General features: G+C 35.7%; 1 protein-coding gene across 9 annotated transcripts; it reads left to right on the top strand.

Moving 5' to 3' along the window:
* The first annotated feature begins 4,064 nt into the window (after positions 1–4,064).
* LOC113716829 (mediator of RNA polymerase II transcription subunit 23) lies at positions 4,065–24,478 on the top strand. 9 transcript variants are annotated; one of them, XR_011823051.1, is made up of 22 exons: positions 4,105–4,267; positions 4,401–4,673; positions 5,106–5,149; positions 6,829–6,928; positions 7,029–7,991; positions 8,654–8,888; positions 9,520–9,737; positions 10,649–10,853; positions 11,489–11,769; positions 12,479–12,562; positions 15,063–15,157; positions 15,443–15,605; positions 15,685–15,930; positions 16,835–17,005; positions 17,130–17,243; positions 17,358–17,483; positions 19,265–19,413; positions 19,890–20,130; positions 20,204–20,978; positions 21,870–22,017; positions 23,455–23,558; positions 23,654–24,478. XR_011823051.1 is itself a non-coding variant. In XM_072070681.1 (22 exons), the coding sequence occupies exons 2-22, from the start codon at positions 4,440–4,442 to the stop codon at positions 23,853–23,855; spliced, it is 4,932 nt and encodes a 1,643-aa protein (XP_071926782.1). In that variant the 5' UTR covers positions 4,105–4,267; positions 4,401–4,439; the 3' UTR covers positions 23,856–24,478. The 9 variants fall into 9 exon arrangements, 6 of the variants coding, with proteins under 6 accessions (XP_071926787.1, XP_071926783.1, XP_071926782.1 ...); XM_072070681.1 differs by having other exon boundaries at positions 21,836–22,017; XM_072070683.1 differs by having other exon boundaries at positions 21,836–22,012; positions 23,654–24,067.
* Positions 24,479–25,780: the final 1,302 nt, after the last annotated feature.

Raw genomic sequence — 25,780 nt, 5'->3', positions numbered from 1 at the left:
AAGTCTAGAAATTGCTATTTGCAAATTGAAACGGAATTGTGAATCTAAGTAATTTTCATAAACATCTATTCGTATAATTTCTTGCTATTTCTAGTATGTGTATGACTGATCATAAAAAGTGAATATATTAAGTGCCTATAGATGGCGGAGGAAGGATGAACACAAAAATTGAATTTGCATGGAGGGAGAAGGAAAACAAAAACTAGATTTGCATGGAATATTATTATAAGAAGATGATAATTGAGGAAGATGAATTATGAAAGGAAAATGATAAACAGTCTAAATGGGTCATTTGGACATTATAACAGCCAATTGATGTGGCACTACATAGATAACTTTTTTGATCCCTTTCTTGAGTTAATTTTAGCAATTTTCAATTCTAAAAACATTACCAACCTCAATTGGCAGCACAACCTATGATTCGTATGGATTAAGTATTTTTGAGATATTTTTTAAAAACTTTATTATAGTATTGTATTTTAAAACTTTTTACTATAAATGGTCCATTTGAATTAGGTATTGTTGGCATTTTTTAAAAATTTCCTACAACAACCATCACCATTCCTCTATTCCTCATTCACCACCACCATCCCTTCTCCTTATCTGCCTCTCCCCTCCTTACTCATTTTCTTGTCTTTCCTCCTTTCCCTTCTCTATAACTCCTCTCTTCTCCCTTCTCCTTTGATCACTGGCCACGACTATTACGACCCACCTACAATCAAAGGGGGAGGTAAGGGAAGGGAATGGGAAAAAAAGGAGAGAGGAGATGAGGGAAAATGAATGAGGAAATGAGGAAGAGGAAAGAGGAGGAAGAGGAAAGAGGAGGGAGGGAGAGAGAGAGAGAGAGAGAGAGAGAGAGAGAGAGAGAGAGAAGGAGAAGAGAGGAGTGGGAAATGGTGGTGGCGGAGAAGATGAAGCGGATAGTAGGTAGTAGGTAGAAGAAGATACAGGTGGTAGGTTTATTTTATTTTTCATTTTTTTGATAGCTATATTTAAGATTATACATTTTTGAAGTGTTTTTGGGGGTGGTTTTGAAATGTATTACAGTAGACTCCAAAAATAAAAACTTGTATTTGACATACTTGGTAATCCAAACAAAACCCTAATTCTCTCCCTGAACTGCAGCCATGGTATCAACTCATTGAGTAATTACTCTAATTTTTCTTGGCCATCCCTTCATATCAATTCTCTTACCAATTTTCGGATCTCTCCCGACATCAATTCGCTTTTATCATATCATAAGCTAGTTTACTCATAACAGTAAAACTTCTTCCTAAAATGCCTAAACAATGGCTCTTTCTATTTTTTTGCCCTCAACCTATTTTGCCTAGAATGTCGTAAACAATTACAATAATTAAAGGCTTTGATTCTGGTTGACTACCATAAAAGGTTTTTAAATTAGTATTAGAAAGATGATTTTGTTGGTTTGTTTGCAAATTCGAGATGTAGGAATGAAAAAATTATTTGTCAAACAAATATGAAGATTTGATTCATGATAAAATTGAGATTTTTGGATAGTTTAAATGTTGAGCTATTTCTATTTAGTTATGTGTGCTTCTTCTTTATTCAATAAGTATCTCCTTCTATATCTTCCGTTAGGATGTAGGAGAGCTAGTTTGTATATCTAGGAAGAAAATAGTATTGACTGGTGATAGAGATGGTAGAGGAGGAAAAAAGAGAAATTGGGAAGTAGTTACAGTGAAAAAAGACAGAGAAGAGTGAAACAAAGAGAAAATGGAGTAAAAAAAAAAAAAGACTTAAGAGTGTGATTTGACTTTTCTGACATGTATGCCACGTCAAATGTCCACATTCGATCCAAGGATTCAAATTTTGGGTTTGTATCATCACTTGTCATGAAATAGCGTTGTGAGAATCTAATTGCAGAGTGGAGTTTAAGTTCCCTATTAGTTTCACTTCTAGTTTTAAAGGTGATTATTTTCTTTCTTCTTGTGGTTTCTCTATTTTGTTTACTCAGTTTGTAAGATTTTTTCTCCTTCTCTATATTTATTCTTGAGTATTTAACCCTTATTATGATAATTAGAAATTTTTTATTTTAACATATGTTTGAGTTTTGTTCTTTATTTTTTTAACTTGTTAGGGGTACTTCATTGAAAAATATTGGAATGAGAATTAAAATGACTCTCATACTTATTGCGTGGCTAATAGGTACATGTATTAAAATCTTAGAATAAAATCTATAAAGCCAGCACCTCTTAGCACCCACTTTAGAGATTTTGATGAATCTCAAATTTGATTCTAAAATTTGAAAAAAGTAATCTTAATAAAAACATCTTTCTTTCTTTCCCATCCTCTTTGCATTTTTGTGGCTTCCTACTGCTACTACTTGCCCCTCCATCCAGTTTTATCTCTTTTCTACTCCATTGCTGCCTAATCCTATCCACCTTCTACCTCCTATTATCACCTTTTCTTTCCCCTATCTCTCATCTTCACTCACTCCTAACCTCACTTCCCTTCTATTGCTAGTCATCTCATACTACTCGTTTTATGCCTCACTTTCACTGAAATATCTTTCTTTTTCACCTGTTAACCTTTTCCTCATATTCTTTTTTTCTAAACATTTCCAATCCCCACCACAACCATTGTTCTTCTAAGGGGAACAAGAAATCAATTAATTCACGCTTAAACGTTACAATTAGATGGTGGTTCTAAATTCATACGGATATGTGGTGCACCCATTTAGTCTGATGGTGGTTCAGTCCCCGTCATGTTCCCTCGGTTCAGTTGGACCACCCCATATAGTAGATTTTCCCCCCTCCCCCCCGGGGTAGGAGTAAGTAGGGGTGGCAATTTTCGACACGACCTGAAAACACGACACAAACCTAACACGAAATTAATGGGTTTGGGTTGAGGTTTCGGGAATTCGGGTCAGAATCGGGTTGAACCCGATGAACCCGAAAAGAAAACAGGTCGATTTTGGGTTAACCCGTGGTGACATGATATGACCCGTTTACGAATTAAAAATAATTTAATAAACATAAAAATAATTTTATCTAACTAAACTAAGTTATTCTTTTTTTCAAAGGCATTAATTACTTAATCCTAAATGAATTTATTTAATTTGTGTGAAGTTGAAATTATTATATTTGGACAAATAATATATTATATTATTTTTTACTTTTATACTGTTTTAATTTATTTTATATTTTGTTTGGGATAAAACACTTTTACGGTGTTTAATTTATTTTAGATTTGGTTTAGAATTATTTATTAAAATTTTTATTACTTGATTATGTAATTAGTTTTGTGAGAAATTAATTTTATTAGAAATTACAGTGATAAATTAATAAATTAAAATTAAGTTTCGGGTCATTTTGGGTCGACCCGCCAACCCGTCAACCTGAAATTTTCGGGTTCGGATCAGTATACCTGACCCTTCACGGGTTGACGGGTCGGGTTCGGGTCAACAAATTTTCTGACGGGTCGGGTCAGACCCGACTCGCCAACCTGATTTGGACCCGAATTGCCACCCCTAGGAGTAAGAGTATGTTAGATTAGAGTAGATGTGCGATTACGACACAAAAAAAAAAACCATACAACTAGCTGTTCAGATTTATTGCTCCTTGGTTATTCATATTTGCTAGTTTGATAAATACCTGTCAGAGTTGAAGTTGATCATGAAGATTTTATTCAGTTGAACAAAAGAAAAAAAAGAAACAATTTAATTTGATAACCATTCTCAGGAATATTACCAAGCACTAATTAGAATAAAATCCTTGTATAAAGCCCATGCTGATATTTTATATATGAATCTAATTTATTAGTATGAACTAAGCACCTCTTTCATTTTTCTTTCTTTGTTTTGGTATTTGTATTTTTTTTTAAATCCTCTACGCCTCTCATTCTTTCAATTTTATATTTTCATTTATATTGTTAAAAATTTAAATTCCCTACTAGCTACAATTTTTTGCTCGTATATACCTTCTCTAGATGGAGGGCAATTGTGATAAGGAAATTTATGTAATTTGATCAAACTTTAGGCCTAACTTGTAGTATAATAAAACTTTAACGGAGGTAAATATGATTAACTCTTTTTTTTGGTTTCCAGTTAGGCCTTCTTTAGATAGTTTGACAATTCACTACTTCAGCGAATGCTCATTCAGGAATTTCAACCTTCTTATTTTGTACACTCTAACAGGAGATGCATGAAATTTGGAGATACCTGAACATCTGACTTGTAGTTTGGTTAAGACTCAGGGGCACTAAGTCTAATTAGCCAAAAAAATTTCTCCCGTTCCAGCCTTACCAGGTGTTAAACCCATCACTTTCACGAGCTCCAATCCCACCAAAAAAGCCCCAAAAAAAAACACGAATGAGTAAAATTCTGTGTAAACTCTTGTAGAAGTCGGTCATTTTGCTAATTAAACATTTGAATTTTGCAGAGAAAGAGAAACATATACACAAATTCTTGAAAAGCCACCATGTTTAGAACTCTTGGGGGTGGGAATGTTTCGAATCAGACCCCAACAACCTCGGACAGTGGTATGATGATGGACCAGAACACAGCCCATCACCAGCAGCTACAACAGCAGCAGCAGATGCAGAATGGTCAAAGAAACAATCCCAGTTCTTCTTCTACGTCTGCTACTTCAAGGGCTCTTCAATTTCACCCTGCCAGACCAGCCATCCTCGACCTTTTCAATCTTTACTTAGGAGTAAGATAACAAAATCCCACAAAACATAAATGTTATAAAGTTCAAATTTTTATTCCGTTTTCTTACTGTATTTTTGCTTTATTTTCTATGGTTTTGCGTAATTTGATGTTTCATTGCATTTTCATATTTTGGGCTTTTGTTGGCAGAAAAAGAAACCTCAGGAACCATAAATAGTACCAGTAGAAAGCTGAAGTTTTTTATATTGTTTCTTGCTTTACTGATGTTCTGATTTGTGTGGTATTGCTTAATTATGTTTGATTGCATTCTTGTGTCGAGTGTTTTAGTTGTCAGAGAAAGAAAGCTCAGGAAAGATAGAAATTAGTATAAAGTTCAGTTTTTTATCTATGATTTTTGTTTACTATCTGCTGTTTTCAATGGTGCAGCACGATTTGCGTTTGATTCATTTTTTGTGTTGTGGGTTTTTATTGGCAGAGAACTGCACAGCAAAAATCGGATGAATCAGCCCGGGAACCACCGTATGTAGAATCTTTTATGCAGTTTTGTTTCAATCATGGGTTTTGATAAGTTTGACATGGAAGTTATTTTGATTTTCGAGGGCTGTATGGAATGAAGTAGGTTGATTATTTATTTGTAAAACTAACTCTTGGTTAAATCATGATAATAATTGTATTCCATGCCTTGGATGTAGTTTCTTCTGATTGGAGTTTGTGTTTATTTCATCATTTATTTGTTATAGGAAAAATTAGGTAAACCTTTGGGGTTTTTTTTTTCTATGTGTTGTTAAGATGTGATAAAAAATTCCTTTCTTTATAGATTCTTGTAATCTTTTTGTTAGGTTTGACATGTTTTGTATAGTTGTCTTTTCGTTAAGATCATTTTTGGTTCATAAAGGAGTTGATGTGCCATTGATGTGACTCATTTGTGGGCCTAAGTTTCAATTTTTACAAGTCTTTTGTGTTTTGGTTGGAGGATTAATTGTTTAGGTGGACTAATTTAGTTTAGAAGTCATCAGTCATTTGCAGGAAGTGGATAAGTCCAGATGTAAAAGTGGAAGGAAGCATGCAGGGTTGGCTGATAGATAAAAGCCTCAGTACTAGTTAGAAAGGTTGGTTGACTCAGGTTTTAGGCAAGTCCAGACATGATGTGATTGTTTGATGTGTAAAAGGATGATCAGACATGTATGACAGAGGGATAGGATTCTCTCTCTCTCTCTGTATCGTGAAAGGCTGTATTTGTTGTTGAGTTGGGAAAAAAGAAAAATAGGTGAAAGTCATCATTTGGTAGCATGTAGCATGTTATCTTTTTGATGGTTCTCAGACATTTCTCTGGTTGCTGTTTGGTGGCCATCAACATCTCTCATCAACTTTATTTACTGCAAACCAAGGAGGTTGATATTAGGTGGAGACTTGAGATGTTCTTATATGCAAGGTCTCCAGTAAGTGGTCAAAGTTGTCCCTAGTTAACCGGAACTGGAATAGATTTGGCTTATCATTACTTATGTTATACAAATAATTAACTTGCATTTGACATCTAGTTTATGGCCTGACATCTTTTTCAGTACTTTTGATTTATTAGTTCATTTAACTTTGTTGTGCAGTAAAATTTAAGTGTTTCATTTGTCTGCAAATTGCTTTTAAGATAGGGAATTGGTGTCTGTTCTAGGTAAACTTTGTTGTGCAGTAGAATATAAGTGTTTCATTTGCCTGCAAATGCTTTTAAGGTAGGGAACTGGTGCATTCTAGGTTAGAAATCATTGTGCAAGAAAGTGAAAATTACTTATTAAATACTTCAGTCTGACAACTTTTTCCACAATTATTTTATAGACTTAAACTGGACCCTGAAAATCGCTCTTATTCTTTTATTTCTATATCACTTGAATTATAAAATCGCTCTTATTCTTTTATTTCTATATCACTTGAATTATAAAATCGCTCTCATTCTTTTATTTCTATATCACTTGAATTATAGCAAATTGAGCATATTGCATGTAGCCATAAGGAAATTTTATTTTATCCTGTAATGTATAATCTTGCAAATATTGCATGGTAATTTCGCAAGGATGAGAACTTGTAAATCACCCTCTTCCATCCTGTGAGCTTCTAGCTAGCATCAGGGCATAAGTTAGTGTTTTAGTGCTTTTGAAAACATTCTTTTATCACTTGATTTTTAAAATACAATTTGTATTGATAAACAGGAACAAGACACAGAAGCGCATTAGTGCTCTCAATAGAGATCTGCCACCTCGAAATGAACAGTTCCTGTTAGATTTTGAGCAGCTACTGAGTCAATTTCAAGTGAGATTAAGTTTAAAATCACTTATGCTTCGTGATCCCTTTCTTTTACTGGCCCATTAGCATTCAGACTTGTATTGTTCTTATATGTTATCTCCTTCAGGACCAGGATCAACTGCGTGCTTTGACAGAATCTACTCTTATATCTCTGGTTATTCAGTGTAGAAGTCACGCACCCCGAGCAGAATTTCTTCTTTTTGCATTGCACAGTCTCTCTAGCATAAGTTACATAAACTGGGATACTTTTTTGCCATCTCTTCTCTCTTCAGTTTCTTCTGTGGAGGTTTCAATCAGTCAAGGAAGCCAATCAGGGGCTACTGTGTCTTCTGCGACTTTAACACAGTCTGGGGTGTTGCCACCTTCCAGCACGGTTACTAATCCCACCAATTTTCAGTCATCAAGTCCTGCATCTCCTCTGCCTTCTGTTCACTGTATTGGATCCCCAGCTCAATCAGTTGCAGAACAATCACCAATGAAGTCCCCTGATGTTGGTGGCGGTCAACAATCAAATTCAAGAATCAACTTAATTACAAGGGACAATTCTATGAGCAACTTGCGCCACTTGTGTTGCAAGATAATCTTAATCGGCCTAAAATTTAACCTAAAGCCATCTACCCATGCTGATGTTTTCTCTCATCTGTTAAATTGGATTATCAACTGGGACCAAAAACAGCAGGGTATTGATGAATTTGACAGTGCAAGATACTGGAAACCTGACAAGGCACTGATTGAATGGCTCCATAGTTGTTTAGATGTGATATGGCTGTTAGTCGAAGATGATAAATGCCGTATACCTTTTTATGAACTTGTGCGAAGTAACTTGCAGGTCATAGAAAATATTCCAGATGATGAGGCACTGTTCACACTTATTTTGGAGATCCACAAAAGGCGAGATATGATGGCCATGCACATGCAAATGTTGGATCAACATCTTCATTGTCCTACATTTGGAACTCCTAGGCTTTTTCCTCAGGCGATGAATAACATTTCAGGTGAAGCAGCAACTCACATGAGATATCCAGCAATTACATACCCAAGTGTGCTTGGAGAACCACTGCATGGAGAGGTAATCAATAATGACCTTTTCTTTCCTATGATGATGAACTTTGATGACCTCATGTTCTGTTTGCTTAATAGCTTATTGCCTTCTGTATGAACTCTTCTAAAGTGTTAAACTGATTGAAGTTTATTCAAGAACTTGAATGTACAAATATGTAACCTACAACTTTACTTGGGTAAGTAGATAATTTCTTGAGAAGATTATGGTTCTGGATTTTCTGTGATGACCATTTTAAAAAACACACTTGATGGTATAGTTGGTTGGACAATACTGGTCACGAAAGGCCAACTAAAACTGATTGACAATATATCTGAGATGCTTTTAAGTTGTTTTTATATAAAATGTGGATTCCTTATTTCCATTATTATTTTTTTACTTGCTATGTGTTTTATACTCCAGGGTAAAACGGGTAAAGGTGCATGCAAAACTACGTGCCATAATGAGGTGTCTTTGTTTTAAGATAATGTTTTAAACTGGAATTGTCAGACAAAATAAGAAACAAGAAAAGACACTTAGATTCAACTGGACTTTTCCATGAGGGTTGTCTGTCAAGTTTTGAATTGTCAATAGGGTTTTCTTGTATAATTGTAGAATAGTTTGTCTTCAGAAACTGAATTAGGAGAGTTGAAACACTTTCTTTCTTTTCAATATTTTGCTTCTCGATTTAGGATATTGCAGTATCCATTCAGAGAGGAACTTTGGACTGGGAGCGTGCTCTTCGTTGCATAAGACATGCTCTTCGTAATACACCATCACTTGACTGGTGGAAGCGTGTGCTTCTTCTAGCTCCCTGTTACAGGCTTCAAGCTCAAGCACCAACTCCTGGTGCTGTCTTTACTGCTGAAATGATTAGTGAGGCTACAATTGATCGGATTGCTGAATTATTGAAGCTGACAAATTCAGGCAATATTCTCATCCTTGATGTTATACCTGTTTTTCTCTTTTTAAACTGGGATCAACACAACATCATGTGGTACATGAAAGAAGCACTTTACTGATAGAAATGCTGTTAGTTTATCTCTGAAGCGATGAACTGGAGATACTGATCATTAGTTTTTTATGAGTTGTGGGAAGGGGACTTTTCTGCAATTTGTAAATCTCTGTCCGTTAGCTTTGTTTTTATGCTTGCAGTTGCATGTCCTGATCTCTGGATGGCTACTTTTACATCTATTTGATCTCCAGCATGATACTTGTAGTGTTGATTTTCCTATACAATGAACCTAAAGAAATGTTTCGGGAAGGAAACAAAAGATTGGAATTGGAGTTGCATTACTTTACCATGTCAGCAGTATGAATGATGTGAATTATCTGTCCTTATATGAAATGGCTCTATAGCCAACAGTTAGCAAATCTCTGGCACCTGAATGATAATATAGGATTTGTAGATAGTTTCCCCACCTTCCACATCTAATGAAAATTGTTTCTATTAGTTTCTTCTTTTTTATGCTTTTGTTTTGAATTTTTTCAAAATACCTTATTCTTTCTTTTTCTTTTCCAATTGTTAACTTTGCCTTGTTCTAACTTTATTTGGCAGAGATAAATTGCTGGCAAGAGTGGCTTACCTTTTCAGACGTATTCTTTTTTCTCGCGAAAAACGGATGTCTTGATTTTGTTGACTTTGTGGACAAATTGGTTTCTCGGCTTCAGGATGGTGATCAGCATATCCTCAGGACAAACCACGTTACATGGTTGCTTACCCAAATTATTCGGGTTGAGCTAGTAATGAATGCTTTAAATTCAGACTCAAGAAAGGTGGTCTTAAACTTTTGAGCCACTTGGCTTTCTTGTGTCTTAATTCCATCACTTGGCTATCTTGTGTCTTAATTCCATCACTTAGCTTTCTTCTGTCTTAATTCCATGCATGGACTGCATTGATCTTGCTCTGATTATTTTCGAAAAATGTATTTATTATTCATCTTAATATTGAAAATGTCTACTTGTCATCTTTTTTCTTGTTTAGAGGAGTTAGCACTCTGATTCTCCCATCATTTTTTTTTGAAATTTAAGTCTTTAAGCCTGGACATGTGAAATCTAGATGTAGAAAGTTTCTTACGGCGGATATCTGAATCCTAATTTGATCTGATTATGATTTTTTAAGAATGTAGTTCTTTAATTTGCCCTGGTCTAGTGGTCTATTTTAGAAGGAAGAAAAGAATTTGCCCAAATACAAATGTTCAAAACATGTATGGTACTAATCTTATGTGCAAAAGCACATGAGAGGTAATTTTGATATCCTCATTCATACATACCAGAGGGTGGGAGTGCATAATAGAATATTGGCATCCTTACTGTTGGGTGGACATTAGTTCTTTGAGTTGAGTACTTTTTCCCTTTGAGTTGAGCACTTAGTAAGCTTGTAACAGGATGATGGTCATGTGTACAGGAGAAATCTGATTTCGGACTTTTAGGGGCGGAGGGGTTTGGGGGAAGTTCTTTGGGGTTCAAAGGTAAAGGAAATAGAAGAGAAAGAGTAGTGGGTGGCTTAGGTATCATGGTTGTGATATGCTGATCGAGAGGTAGGCCAAAGGTTGGATAGATTTGCCATAAGTCAAATGGTCGAGTGGATTGAGTAGTATAATCCAATGATCATGAGAGAACCTGTTGCGACCTTTAGTTTAAGGGTGTTTTTCTATATTATTTCGTAAACCGCTTTCTGCTGGCAGGTTGAGATTACGAGGAAAATTCTCTCATTTCATAAAGAGGCAAGTTCTGACCCAAATAATCCCCAAAGCATCCTGCTTGACTTCGTAAGTAGTTGTCAGAACTTGAGGATTTGGTCGTTGAATACATCAACCAGAGAATACCTAAACAATGAGCAGCTTCAGAAGGGAAAGCAAATCGATGAATGGTGGAGACAAACAACTAAAGGTAGTGAACAGATCAAGAATGCACTTGTACTTTACTTGAAGTTTTTAAAGTTCATCATGTCTATAACTTTTAGCTGTAGCTCCTGCGATCATGAAAGACAAAATTGCATGGCAAAGTCTTGTTAGGAGAATATGCTACTGTACTACAATCACCTAATTGGACCAGTTGTTGCTGGGAGTAGTGGTGGGGGATTGAGATTGGAATGTGTCCTTCTTTGAAAATTTGACTTAATCATCCTTGATCAAATGAAATCTTCTTTAAAATTATTGAAGAGCTGAGTCATTGGTTGAAAAGTGACTCTGTCTGTTCTTTTTATAGTTTTCTTTTTTTAAAGAGATGCGTCTTGGTATTTTTTTTTTAATTTTATTTTCATACATGTTTGCTGTTTTACTAGATTTTTTTGGTTGCTATACCCTTTGGATTTCTATCCAGGAACATTAAGTACCATCTGTTTCCATTATTTTCAGAAATTTGTTGCAAATAGTAAACTTTACCAAGTAAGAATGTTTATACTTGTTTCGTTTACTGACTGACTTACCATCCATTTGACATTTTGAAGTGTTTAATTTTACTTACTTTGATTATTTCTTTTTCTCTTCTAACATTTTTTTGGTCATATTGTAATCAAATTTCAGGTGAGCGGACTCTGGATTATATGAATATGGATGACAGATCGATTGGTATGTTTTGGGTCGTGTCTTACACCATGGCACAGCCAGCTTGTGAATCAGTGATGAATTATTTAGCATCAGCTGGAGTTACGGAGCTGTTACCAGGGTCAAATCTGCAGGCTAATGAGCGAATTGCAGTGATGCGGGAAGTTAGTCCACTGCCAATATCACTATTATCGGGGTTCTCCATAAACCTATGCCTAAAATTGACATTTCAGATGGAAGAATCTATGTTTAATGGACAGGTCAACCATCTAGTTTTTTGCCTTCTTTCTCCTACCTTTATGGAACTATTTCCTTGGATAGGGTAAATTCAGGTTTGACAAGTCAAGCATTATACATAAGTGATGTTATTCAAAATTTGAGCAACTGGTGCCAAGGGTATAAGTAGAAGAGGTTATCTTTGGGAATCTGCAAAGAATTGGTGCTTCTCCATTGTATGGGTGTCTCATCTTCTTTTCTTTTCATTTATGTAAAAAAGTTGTTTGTCTTATGCTATTTGACATGTTATAATAAAATTGGTAGCCTACTTTACTAAGAAGTAGACCAGATTACTCCCTCTATCCCTAATTGAATGTCCTACTTTTAATGTGGCACAAGTATTAAGTATAAGCAGCTGGTGGTAGACATGTGGGTTTTACTGCATTGGTAATTTGAAATGTATGAATAATGGGGAATATGTGGTTCCTTATTGTAGTTGTAGGTATAAAAAGTATGTGGATGGTAAGAGGATTTTGGAATTTCAAGTTTCCATTTATGGAAAGTGGACTCAGTTTTGCAATGGGCCAGGCAAGACATTTGATTTGGGACAGATGGAATACTATTTTTCTGGTGCTTGTGGCATTTGAGTGTTAGTGTCTCAAAACGTTGTTATAGAATTATCTTTCTAATAATGGTCCATGAGTACATTATAAATTGTAGTTCTTTTTTTGTGACTTTAGGATTTTGATGCAGGTCATCCCAAACATTGCAATGGTGGAAACATACTGTAGATTGCTGCTGATTGTCCCTCATTCATTGTTCCGTCCACACTTAACTGTAATTACGTTTCCTTTTGACTTGCTGTTTACATTTTCATAAACCACTTTTCTGATTTTGACTCTATAGTTCAGCAGTACAGATTTGTTCAATGAGGAATAGTACATACATATTACCTCAATTTATTTACTAAACGAAGAAAATTGTATCACCGTGAAGGACTCAGTGACAATCTAGTTATTATTGATAGTACCGCATAAGTTCAATTCCAGTTTTGTACGACTGAATCTTCTCTTCTGTGAACTAATTGTTGATGTTTTGTTTTGCATGTTCTGAAGTTGCATGTTTGAGGATAGTTGAGGTTTATTCATTGCTATCAGGAAAAGCTAAACATAGAATGAAGACATTAGCTTAGGTTTCATGTATGGGATGCTTAAATTGGTAACTGACTAAATTTGGTCCTGTTCGATTTAAAATAACAGAGACACTGCAACAATTTACAGTGTTGCATTATAACCATTCAATTATCTTTTATGTGCTTCATTTTTCTTCTTTTTTCTTGGTATAGTAAAAGAATCTTATTAATAGGAATTAGTAGTACGTTAGTGGAGGCCAAGAAATCCTTTTCAATAAAGAATAGATTTATATAGTTGCTTTCTAACTTGGTGATTGCGTGATTAACTTCTGATATGTGGCTTCTGATTCAATTTAACGTTGTTAAGATGGAAAACATATTTGTATAATCAGGGTTCCTTATTGACTGGGCTTCTTTGGGTCTTGTTGGATCTTTGGAGCGTAATATACCATGGAAATTTGGCTATGTTGACATATATTTGCAATAATGTGTAAACTTAAGATTCTAAAAAAAGTTTAACAAAAAAAAGAGGAGAAGAAGAAGATGATGATGAAAGTTTTCTTCATTTTTATGTTCTCTCTTCTGCTATCCTAGATTTTTATGGTATCTGGGGTCTGGGGACTTAATTTGGAGCTCTACATTCCCTCGATTGCAACCAAATTAAAAAAGCAGGAAAGAGATTGCTGATGTCATGCTATAGCTGAATGGGATGATAGAAATTAAATTTTACTATTAATGAAGGGAGAGAAAGGTTTGATCTGAGGGTCTCTCTTCTCTTTTTAGTTTTGTTTTTTTTTTGGTTAAAAGAGCCTCTCTTTAAGCTATAACTCCAAAAATGACTTTCAACAAAAAAAAAAAAAATCATCCATAGAATAATAACTCTCTAATTATATGACTACCTATCTAATGAAGAGAATTTTTGTTTTCTATCTCTGACACGTACTGCTATAAAAAATTGTGTATGCTTATTAAATAGACACTACTAATTTAATTTAAACTTTTCATCATAAAAAAGTCAATAATTTTTGAACTGCAGTCACATTGAGCGTGGCAGCATCACTGATGGGTATAAATACCATAGTACTTGAAGTTTCTTAAGGTATTTGGAAGGGGAACTAGATCGTTGTGATGGAGATGACCTCAAGGATGGGAACAGAATTTACTGAAGTACTTAGATGCCCATATGTAAATCTGGGGTCTCAGAGTTGGATGATTTTGAACTTGTTGAAGATTAGAATCATAATGAAAAGTTCAAGCACAATGTTATTATGGAACTAAAGAAGTGGAAGCCTGTATGGGCCTTAGGTTAAATAAAGTTGACTCTAAAGATACAAACAAGATGACAGCCTCGCAATGTAGATTATTGGAAGTGGTCTATCTGAAAAATAGCTAGTTCTATTGTTTCTGCTGTTCCGCCTTCCAGATAATTAGATAAGATTAATGCTATCTTGCTTCCTAAATGGACATAGCCGGAAAGCCAGTTCCTCTGGAAAGGATTCAGTTCCAGCAAGTTGGAATTAATGTCAGGCCCTTGGTTAAGGTGACATAGAGGAAACGATATCCGATCTATAGGGTTGACACATATCTGACCTGACTTTCGAAAGAAATTAATAACTAGTTCTTATTCTCATAGCAACTTCTCTGTCTGGTAGAAATCTATCTGAAGGTAAACAGTTACCATAAGCTTCTCAATTCCTTTTCATAGGAGCACTGTGGTTTAGCAGCCTTTGAGTTTATAGTGAAATAACAGTCAGTTGTAGCTGGCCAACGTGAAGTTGGTGGAACTTTAAACACAAAAAGGTTCCCTGGCTATAAACCACATAGACTAGAAGATTGAAGAACTAACAATGGATGTGCTTGGGTCTGGGCCTTGGATTTGTGGAGAACCATAATTCTAGGTAGCAATTGTTTAACCAACTTGACATTGGACCTCTAAAGTTTTCACATTTTATTTGCTTGGTGATTCAAATTTCAGAATGCATTTCTACCTTAGTTCTGTTTATAATCAGATCGTCCACATCATAACAACTTTTACTGGATTTCTTTGATTAGTATGTTGTCTTGATGATAGCTTCTCTTGTTCTTTGGGTAGGTAAGCTTAGTGGATGATAGCTTCTTGTATGACATTCTCTCTGTTTCTTTCTTTTTTCTTCCCCCAGTTTCTTATATAACTTACCATTTCATGTTTTTTTGTGCCAAGTACAGCATTTGAGTCAAAGGAACACTGCTACTTTGACAAAGCCTGGTGCTTCCATTCTGTTGTTTGAGATTTTGAACTACCGCCTTCTTTCACTTTACAGGTGATTAAGCAGCCTGTGTATAATTCTGTTTTCTTCTTTTGATTGGTAGCAATTTTCCTTTCTGTACTGGCGCTACTTATAAGAAACTAGAAGACTTTACTGTACTAAAACTAATAGATTAAAAAAAAAAAATAATAGATAATAGGCTGTCATTCATCATGATAATGGAATATTTCTTCTCTCGATCCAAACTCTGGGCTGGTTTAGATTACCACTGGTTGAGCTTCTCAGAGTAAATCCATTTAAATGGTGATGAGGAAAAAATTTCATTGTTTAATTCTTCAGGTACCAAGGGAAGAGCAAAAATTTGATGTATGACATCACAAAAATGATTTCTTCGCTAAAAGGGAAACGTGGAGATCATCGCATTTTCAGATTGGGGGAAAATTTGTGCATGAATCTGCTCTTATCATTGAAGGAGTTTTTTCTTGTGAAGAGGGAAGGGAAGGTAAGAATTATGGCTCTGAGTGATTTCATAATTTTTTTTGCTAAAGGAAAACTTAATTTCACTACGTAAGCTTTTGCAGGGTCCAACCGACTTTACCGAAACTTTAAACCGAATAGCAATAACTAGTTTGGCGATCATTATTAAAACACGTGGCATTACAGACTTCGATCATTTGCTATATCTTCCAACAATGTTGGAGCAAATATTGGCAACTAGTCAGCATGCTTGGTCTGAGAAGACTTTGCGTTATTTTCCATCTGTCCTACGTGATGCCTTGGCCGGGAGGATGGATAAAAGAGGCCTTGCGATCCAAGCATGGCAGCAGGTAAACTGCATCTTTCCTCCTTCCTTTAATTTTACAGGCTATATGACAGTGTATGTGTTGCATTTGGCAGTGGTTCCACCTTACTGATGAAAACCTTTCCATAAAAGTTACTATTTTGTGTCCCTTATGCTGCTGTTAAATTTTCATTTGTTTCTGAATTTAGTTAGACTAGTCTCGGCGTTCAATGAATTCTCTCCTGGAACAGATTGCTTTGTGAATTTGGGATAGGAGGTTGGAACAAGGCACAACTACTTCATGGTGAAATTATGGCTTCTCAAAATTTTATGGTTATCTCCTCCTGTAGAGCATGCTAACAAGTTGGCGTCTAGTAAAATTAAGCCAAAAGAAATGATCCTTGTCAAACACAATTAATCCCCCCCAACATCAATGAGGTGGGATGGGCATTGTTTTAGGAATATTTTGCAGCATTCCAATGTTGTTGCAAGTTTTTATGTCATCAAGCCCATTTACATGAAACAAAGTCTTATATTTCTTGTTCGACTCTTTACTTAATGTAATTCCATCCTTTGTTTTACTTGTTTAACAAATAAATATTAAATATTTTTTCATGCCCCACTTGCAGCTGTTGTTACACTTGCAATTGGTTGAAGTGATAATCCAGTGTTCAAGTTTGGAGGACACTAAATAAGTATTTTCAACGTATTATAAGTTTTTAAGTGCCAGACAGGATAAAAAAGGGTCTGAGCTGACATTATCTTTAAATTCCAAGCCAACAGTTTTGTGCTTGAATCTAACAGTGAAACTGCATCATTGACTGCATATTTAGAATTTTGAATTTCGGGGCTAAAATGTCAACTAAAATCCAGTACATACAGGCAAGAGATATATAGTTATATCTTTTTGTTGGATCCTGGGACTTGATACTTAAATTCAATATTGGCAGGCCGAAACTACAGTGATTAACCAATGCACTCAGCTTCTTTCACCGTCAGCTGATCCTTCCTATGTCGTTACTTACATAAGCCATAGCTTCCCTCAACATCGTCAATACCTGTGTGCTGGTGCTTGGGTGCTGATGCATGGACATCCTGAGAGCATTAACAGTGCTAATCTTGTAAGACATAGCTCCCTTTCTAGATCCATCATTCTGGTTAAGATGGAGAATTTTAGCATTCATATGGGCAGTATTTCCTATTATGATTAAATCTTCTCCATTTAACACATACTAAGGAATGCAGGGACGTGTCTTAAGAGAATTTTCTCCAGAAGAAGTAACTGCAAATATATACACAATGGTGGATGTGCTACTGCATCACATTCACTTGGAACTACAGCGTGGACATTCCCCACAGGTTTTTCTATCAGCTTGCTTCGCTTTATTTTCATCATCTTTTCCGTTGACATTTTTCTGTTGGCGATGCAAATTTTTACTCAATGAGCTTAATTTTCCATTTTTCCTCCTTCAGGATCTTATGCTAAAAGCTTGTGCAAACCTTTCTTTTTTTATTTGGACCCATGAGCTACTGCCTCTGGACATTTTGTTGTTGGCGCTTATAGACCGTGATGATGATCCACATTCTCTGCGGATTGTGGTATGTTTGTCTGTCAACATACTCTGACTACTAAATGATGCATTTACATGTTTCTGTGTATGTATATCATGATATGGATTGGATTTGCTAGATGACCATTCTGATTTGTATATCGAGCCATGACATTGACAGTGGCGGTTACTAAGGATATGGGATGATATTTTGCTCTCGAGTATTGATGTTTATTTTTGTGACTAATCTGGTTTAGATATCCATTTTTGGGTAAAACTAGAGCTCATAATTGGCAACATACTATAACTTATGGTGATGTGACTTCTCATTCTATGATTTCTGTCATTAGCCAACTTGAATCAATAATAGTTTATGATTTCTGTCTTGGCTTAGTTATAGAGCTAATTCAAGTTGTATTCCTGAGAAATGTTTTTATAGGGATGAACATATTGTTGGGTTAACATTCTTTAACTCAATAAAAAGGTGAATCTGGATCAGGTACTATAGCTTTAAACACACTGTGCTGAACATGTGAAGTTATACTTTGGACTGAAAGTTTTGATGACTTTAATGCCAAGATAGGTGAATAACTCCTTATGTGATGTCACCTGGTTCTGGTTAATTCCTTTGGAGACGGACGTGTGCATATGGCCTAGTTGAATAGAATTCAATGTTCAAGGCCTATGTTACTCTTCTTTTACTGGAATAACATTTTTAGTTTCTTCTCTTTGCTTTTAGTTTTAAACTGTTTCTTCCTGGAACTTCTAAAAAAAAAAAAAATTTATATTGTAATTTTGACTTCTGAAGGCAGCTGATTCTGATTAAAGGAGACACTTCCACCATTTTTTTTAAAAAATGCAGAAGATTGATTCCATTGAATGGGGGAAGATTAATTACAAAGACAAATGTAATGAACTTTTACCCCATCCAATCCAGTTAAATGATTTACATAAGTGGATGTGATGAACTTCCATCCATCTGGAGACTTCCACCATCTCTTCTTTTAGATAAAGCATATTTTTTCATTTCTCTCGTACTTTAATACTGTTCATCTACCAGACAGTCTGAGTCCTTGGATTTTTTTAGTCACTTTCCTCTAGGTCCAACTTTTTCATACACTGCTACTTTCATGGTTTGAACTGCACCTCTTCACCAAATGGTTTCGTTCAAGAACTTGGACTGTCTCAAGTTGCTCTTACTCATCTCCCACCATTCTAGTTTGTCTTATATGCCTTTTTTTGCTGTTTGAATAAAAAATGATGATGGAGATCAGCCACTAACACTTGTAATGAAATTGGCATTTGTGTGCTGAGTTTCCTGTTCCGTTTAAATTTCACTGCAGTAGTCATAATTGTAAGAGGGACCACTAAAAGTTTAACGTGTTGGTGTTAGTGAAAGGTCTGGGACAAGATTGTTAATTTTTTTTCCTCCTGCTGGCTCTGTTTTCCGAAGAATCTGTTCTTGCCTGTGCAAGAATGCCTGAATTCTGCCAATGGCAACTTTCCTGTGGCTCTTGGGATGTTGGTTCAGAACTCATCTTGACTTGTATTCTAGTTGTACTAGTCATGATGTTGCTTGTGATGGTATGTCAAAGTAAATTTCTAGTCAAAGGAAAAGGAAGAAACTATACTCTTAAATGTGAGAATCAGGTCCTCTCCATCAAAAGCTGTTGGAAATCTTCATAAACAAATCTGATTTTGTCTCAAAGGAAGTTAATTATTTTAAATGGGTTCTATATGTCAGATTACTCATAGAATGCTGGATGAAAAACCATTTACAACCTCACTTAATTTTTTCCCTTTTTCGATTGTTTGTGTTAATGCAATCAGATGAGTCTACTGGAAAGTAAAGAGCTCCAGCAGAGGGTAAAATTGTACAGTATGAATCGTGGCCAGCCTGAGCATTGGCTTCTTAGCGGGACTTTCAAGCGTGTTGAATTGCAAAAAGCTCTAGGGAATCATCTCTCTTGGAAGGAAAGGTGAAGCTTTTACTCTGAGAGACATTATTGTTAGTTGCTGAAGGTGCTAAGCTCTAGATTCTGTGACTGGGTTGGAAGTGAATCAAGTAAGAGTGTGAGACTTATAGCTAATGATTAAAGTAAAACCTCAGCGGATTCATCAACATTAATGATGAACTTCATGTCAACTGGAAAAGTTACTCTAGATTGTACAATCACAAGTTTCATGATGCATTTGCATTACGCAAATTTAAGCTAGCCAACCTAGATATTCACCCATTTGGGGAATGTTGTAAAGGATTGACTATGGTGAACCTAGTCTTTTTACCATCAGCTTCAACCAGAATCTGCTGATCAGATTAGTGATATCATGTCATTTCGAACCCACTTAACTATTTTTTCAGTATTGCATTTCAATTTCTTCCTATTTCTTTATGCTAGTAATTTCAAGTGGATTTGTAGACTAAGGTTTGTAATGGCTCTACTCTTCTTTGCAGATTTCCCACATTTTTTGATGATATTGCTGCACGTTTGCTACCAGTGATTCCGCTAATCATATATAGACTGATTGAAAACGATGCTATAGATGCAGCTGACAGAGTTCTGCAGCTGTATAATCTATTCTTGCATTATTATCCTTTAAATTTCACATTTGTTCGTGATATACTTGCATATTTCTATGGTCATCTTCCTGGGAAGCTTATCCTGCGGATATTGAGTGTGTTAGATGTCAAGAAGGTAATGATATTTCATTTTTCCTTTGATTTCTTCCTTTAGTCTTCCTCTAACTCTGCAACGGTAATACTTTCAGATTCCATTTTCTGAATCCTTTCCCCAGCATATTAATTCAGCAAATGCTTCTATTTGTCCACCACTGGATTACTTTGCCACTCTGTTATTGGGTCTGGCGAATCATGTAATTCCTCCTCTGAGTAACTCTTCAAAGCTTGGACCTGCTGGAGATGTCTCCATTAGTTCTGCCAGGATGCAACATAATAAAACTCAAGCAGCTGCACAGCCTGGGCAAATAAATGCATCTGAAGGCCAGAAAGCATTCTATCAAATCCAAGATCCTGGGACATATACGCAGCTGATACTTGAAACAGCAGTGATAGAAATATTATCTCTTCCCATATCTGCATCCCAGGTTGTGTCATCACTTGTTCAAATTGTTGTTCACATACAGCCAACGCTGGTCCAATCCAGCAATGGAGTACATGGAGCTCCTGGTGTTGGTGGACAAAGTTCTGTTCTGCCAACTTCTCCATCTGGTGGAAGCAATGACTCGTTTGGTCCAACCAGAACTAGTTCCTCGCCCTCTGGAATGAACACATCTAACTTCATTTGGAGAAGTGGTTATACATGCCAGCAATTGTCATGTTTACTGATCCAAGCTTGTGGTCTTCTACTGGCTCAACTTCCTCCAGAGTTTCACGTACAATTGTATATGGAAGCTGCACGTGTTGTAAAAGAATGTTGGTGGCTTACTGATGGAAAAAGGTCAGCTAGTGAGCTTGAATCCGCTGTTAGCTATGCTTTGTTAGATCCAACATGGGCTGCCCAAGACAACACTTCTACAGCTATTGGTATTCTTTTTCTGAACTTTTACATGAGCCTTTTCTTGATATAGTTGGCGACCCTCTCTCTTTCTTGTTCTCTTTTTGATTTTTCTTACAACTCTGATTTTGTAAAAGAACGTAGCTTGTGCCACGTGTGAATACTACCCAAGGATTCTAGCATTGACATGGATTTGAAATCGTATGAAGACTTTTAGGGGCATTCCTTTTGCTGTATGATGTCCAAAAGTTCGTTGAGGGTTAGAAATTGGCTTCAATGACCCCAATTTGCGAGCAACCTGGGATTTGGGATTTGTTTAAATCCAAACAACCTTGATTGAAATGTCAGTATGGATTTGAAGTTCATGCTCAAATCCCTCCACTTTGACTCTTATCACCATTTCCTGCTGTTCCAGACTGAATGTAGTGTCGTGATACTATTGCTAAGTTGAGTTGAGCCAGTTGGGCAAAATAAGGATTGCACTAGTACTTTCTGACTATCTTTTTCCCTTTGGGATAACGATGTGGCATTATTTAAAGCCAATTGTTGTTTGTGTCATTGATATATCAGTAGTCATTAGTCTATTACTAGGTGAACTAACAAACGTTCCACTTCAGTAAACATTGTTTTGTTCCTTCTCTCTCTGTGGTTGGTGGGGATAGATGTTTGCTGGAATGACTGGAACTATGTTACATGAAACAAAATATACTTCCAAGTACAAGTGTCAGTTGAATGAAGAGAAGCATAGATTTGTATTATCTTGTTTGCTAATAATAATAGAAGTGTTTGTTGTTCATCTATGCTACTGTTAGATAATTCCACCTATAATATATGATTTTGTCCAAATTATATTTCTAATTTATTTACATGGCCCTTTCCCCACTAGGTAATGTTGTGGCGTTGTTACATTCTTTCTTTAGTAACCTTCCGCAAGAATGGCTAGAAGGCACGCACCTAATCATCAAGCATCTTAGACCCGTGACATCGATTGCAGTTTTGAGGATAGCATTTCGTATTATGGGTCCACTGCTTCCAAGATTGGCCAATGCGCATCCCCTCTTCAGTAAGGTGCATATAGGCATTCATAGTTCTGGACATACTCTCTCTCTCTCTCTCTCTCTATATATATATATATATATATACAAACCCCACTGAGTTGATCTTTTGAACCTGCTTAAAGCCATGATGACTAAATAACCAATCTTGGGGTAAACAGTTGCTACTGCTTTTGTTTATTTCGCTCTTGTATATAGGAAATGAGATTCGATTTTATTGACTGCAATTTGTTAAGCCATTTTCTGTATAGATATATAAATGTGTGTATCCATTATGTGTCTTTTTAGATATGTCTGTACATTTTATTGCTTGGAATGCTTAGCATACTTCTGAATGGAAAATTTACTGCCTGACATTTGTTAATATTTACCAGTTTTATATTTACCAGCCTTAGAGATCTTTTTTTGTTGTTTTTCTTTGGGCTTCTTATATAGAGCCAGGGTACAAAGTTTGATCTCAAGTAAGTAAAAGCTTTTCAAATATAAATGAATCATAATTAGCAAATTTTGGTGTCTATTTAAGTCATTCTGAAAAATATATTTACTTTTTAGGGAGAAGTTGGCATTTCCTTCTATGACTATTTCCCTCTTCCATATGAAAGTCAAAAAACTTTTCTCTACTTTTGGCATGCATACTAGGTAGAAGTCACTAATTCTTTTCTCCATTTATTATTATACTCGCAATTTAAATTTAGAATGCTTGTATAAGTTGTATAACATTGCATGCATGGTCTAGTGAGTGGCAGACCCAGGACTTGGAGAGTTATGGTGCAAGATTTGAGAGAGTCCATATCTATTAGAGCCATTTATTACTTTTAATACAACCTTTTAGGGGTAAAATCTAATAGATTTATAAGATTATAACCGAAGAATCTAATTCTGAGTTTTTATCAGCTTGTAATTTCTTTGCACTCCCCCTTCCAGTTTGTGATAGTGGAGATTCTAACATTGATAAACGAACATGTATATGCTAGTTGATGTTGACTGACCATCTTATGTTAAACACTTAACGAGGACATTATGCTATTATTTATCTTATTACTTATGTGACCTTGCCATTGGCTTGTTGCATTGTTGATTTTGTTCATTATTAGTTAACTCTCAACGTACTTTGAGAAAATCAGGAGTCTACCCAATTATGCCACCATAACTGTTAGCAGAGGCATAGAAAAACTTCTTCCTTGCTTATCTGTGTAGCTTATCTTGTTTGTAATATCCGTCCAAGATGCTTTGTTCTAAATTTGTTTAATGCTCAAGAATAACATTTTGATGAATTAAAGTTGTTCGAGGAAAGTATTGAATGCCTTTTTCCTTCTTTCAGGTTCACTTGGAATATACAATTTTGCCTCTTTTTGGATTACAAATTTTTTGCCATTAGCAATCACCTTTTGCTGCATTGAACTGTATTTGTTATTATTTAACTATAATAATCTCCACTTTATTGTGCTAGACATTGTCACTGCTGTTAACGATAATGGTGGATGTTTTTGGCAAGAATTCTCAACCATTAGCTCCTGTTGAAGCATCAGAAATAGTAGATCTCATTGACTTCCTGTGAGTTGGTCTTCATTGGTTTTTTCTTAAGTGGCATCTCAAGAAACAAGTTAAATTAATATTGCCTTCTTATCATAATATATTGCTTTGTTCAGCCATCATGTTATTCACTATGAGGGGCAGGCAGGGCCAGTACAAGAAAGTAGCAAGCCCAGGACAGAAGTTTTGGCTCTTCTTGGAAGAGCAGCAGATAGTTTACGTCCTGACATGCAGCGCCTTCTTTCACACTTAAAAACAGACGTAAATTGTTCCATTTATGCAGCAACTCACCCAAAGCTTGCACAAAATACCTCTTGACAAATGGAATTGTTTGCATTCCCGGTCACCAAGCCATCTGAGATACAAAAAGAGCGATGGAGTTGCTGAAACCTCTGTTTCAGCTGTGTGTGTTAAGACTTCGGAATCTGTTCATACTTGATGCTTTATGTATGTTAGCACAAAAGCGCATCTTGTAAAGCTACAAAATTGATGGATCTGATATCATGGAAAAATTACTTTTGAGCTGATCATGATATTTCCCAATATACCAAATAAGCTGTAAACTTTGAGTTTCACAAGTTGTAGTCGCTTGCAAGGTCGTGTCATTACTGAGGAGAGTATTTCCTTTGCCGTTGTCCCAGTGAAGATTAAGATGAAAGGAACCCCAATGGAGATCCATGCTCTCCTTCGTACCTATAATTTAGGATTGTATATATAAAGGGGTTGAGAAGAAGAGCAGGGTTGGCATTAAAAGGACAGTATTTGGGTGTAACATTTGCTTGCTTGGGTGAAAGAGATGAAGATCAAAGGATACCTATTTCATATTAGTGGCACTCCTCTCCTGTGGTAATTTATCCTCGGCTGACCCTCTTTGTACACAATTGTAACTTGTTCCAGTGCATATGATAATCTTTTGGAAACCTTTTAAGTCTGGTCTAGAAGGCTGTGTTCCTAGCATCTGTAATCTTGGCCAGGTTGAACTTTTGATTGCTGTCGCGAATATTTCTTGCTAAATATGCACTTGCATTCTACAAGAATCAGGTACTTCTGCAAGAACGCAGCCGTGTTTGAACATGTCTTGCTAAATATGCACTTGCATTCTTCAAAATCAGGTGCTTTTGCAAGAATCCAGTCATGTTTCCGAGGAATTAATGAAAATGTCAAGAAGGAAGGCAGAAACATGCAAAAAGAGGCTTCGATAAAGTGACATGAATCATGAATCAAAAAGAGACTTTGGTAAAGGTCCCAGAAAAATAAGCCTTGGCTGCAATGGTTTAACCGTCACGGACAATAGTAACTTCGATTTCAGGGCTGTATTTGCAGCAGTAATGAACCAAAACTAAGAGGGATTTGGGTGCTTGACTTGGCAGAGGAGAATGATTTCCTCACATTTGCTTAACATACTCAAGTGAAGTTTGTGTTTAAAGGTTTCTTGAGTGAAATATTGGATAGTTGATGGGTAGTCAACGTCTGTAATCTGATTGTCAATTTTTCACTTTAGATGTAAATTCAATTCTCTTGTTATTATTATTTTCTTAGAGATGATCTTACTTTTTGATTGTTAATTTGCTTTTCTTGTTACTGTTTTCTGAAAAGTTAATTGTCAAGATAGTTCTCTTTCTGGCCCAAGTTGCACAACAGTAGCCAAAGAGTAGGGTAGATTAGACTGCACCCCCCTGTAATTGTGTCTGAGTTTCATTTTGCCCCTGTAATTTTTGTTAACAAGCACTTTGTCCTCTTTGACTATGTTAGTATTTTTTTCCGGTTGTTTTGATTGTATATTTGTTTTTTCTTTTGCTACTTCTCCCAATGGATATTAGTTTTTCAGAATCAACTAGTTTGACTAATTTTGCATATTTGTGGTTAGTTTTTTTTTTTTTTTTGGTTGATTTGGGGAACATGCTATGAATTCCATACCCACCAAAAAAGAGAAGGGGGGTTGATTGCCTTATTCTACTCCAGTAGATATTGTATATTGTAATTTACTACATGTAAATGTAGAAGTGTCAGTCACAATCTAATTATGTTGTTCGTTTTAAACTCGTCCACTAATAAGTGAATTTTGAGTGGACCTAAATGGGTATTCAATTAAATTCATTTAATTGGAGGGTAGCGGTTGATTTGACTCATCCATTATACCCCTTTAAAAATAATTATATATTTAAAACTCAATTTTTAGTGGATGTTAAGAAAATAAATTTGAATTTTTTACCAATCTATTAACAATGAAATGTTTTTATTTC

This window comes from Coffea arabica, chromosome 11c (assembly GCF_036785885.1).
Source record: "Coffea arabica cultivar ET-39 chromosome 11c, Coffea Arabica ET-39 HiFi, whole genome shotgun sequence".
Lineage (NCBI taxonomy): Eukaryota > Viridiplantae > Streptophyta > Magnoliopsida > Gentianales > Rubiaceae > Coffea > Coffea arabica.
Note: the sequence above shows the minus strand (reverse complement) of the source record. Positions and strands in the feature narration are given on the sequence as shown.

Excerpts from the sequence above, each read along its gene's own strand:
- LOC113716829 (XM_072070682.1), top strand. The coding sequence starts at position 4,440 with ATGTTTAGAACTCTTGGGGGTGGGAATGTTTCGAATCAGACCCCAACA. Across the intron at positions 17,484-19,264 it reads CACATTCTCTGCGGATTGTG|ATGAGTCTACTGGAAAGTAA; the intron begins GTATGTTTGTCT and ends TAATGCAATCAG. Across the intron at positions 23,559-23,653 it reads GTAGATCTCATTGACTTCCT|CCATCATGTTATTCACTATG; the intron begins GTGAGTTGGTCT and ends TGCTTTGTTCAG.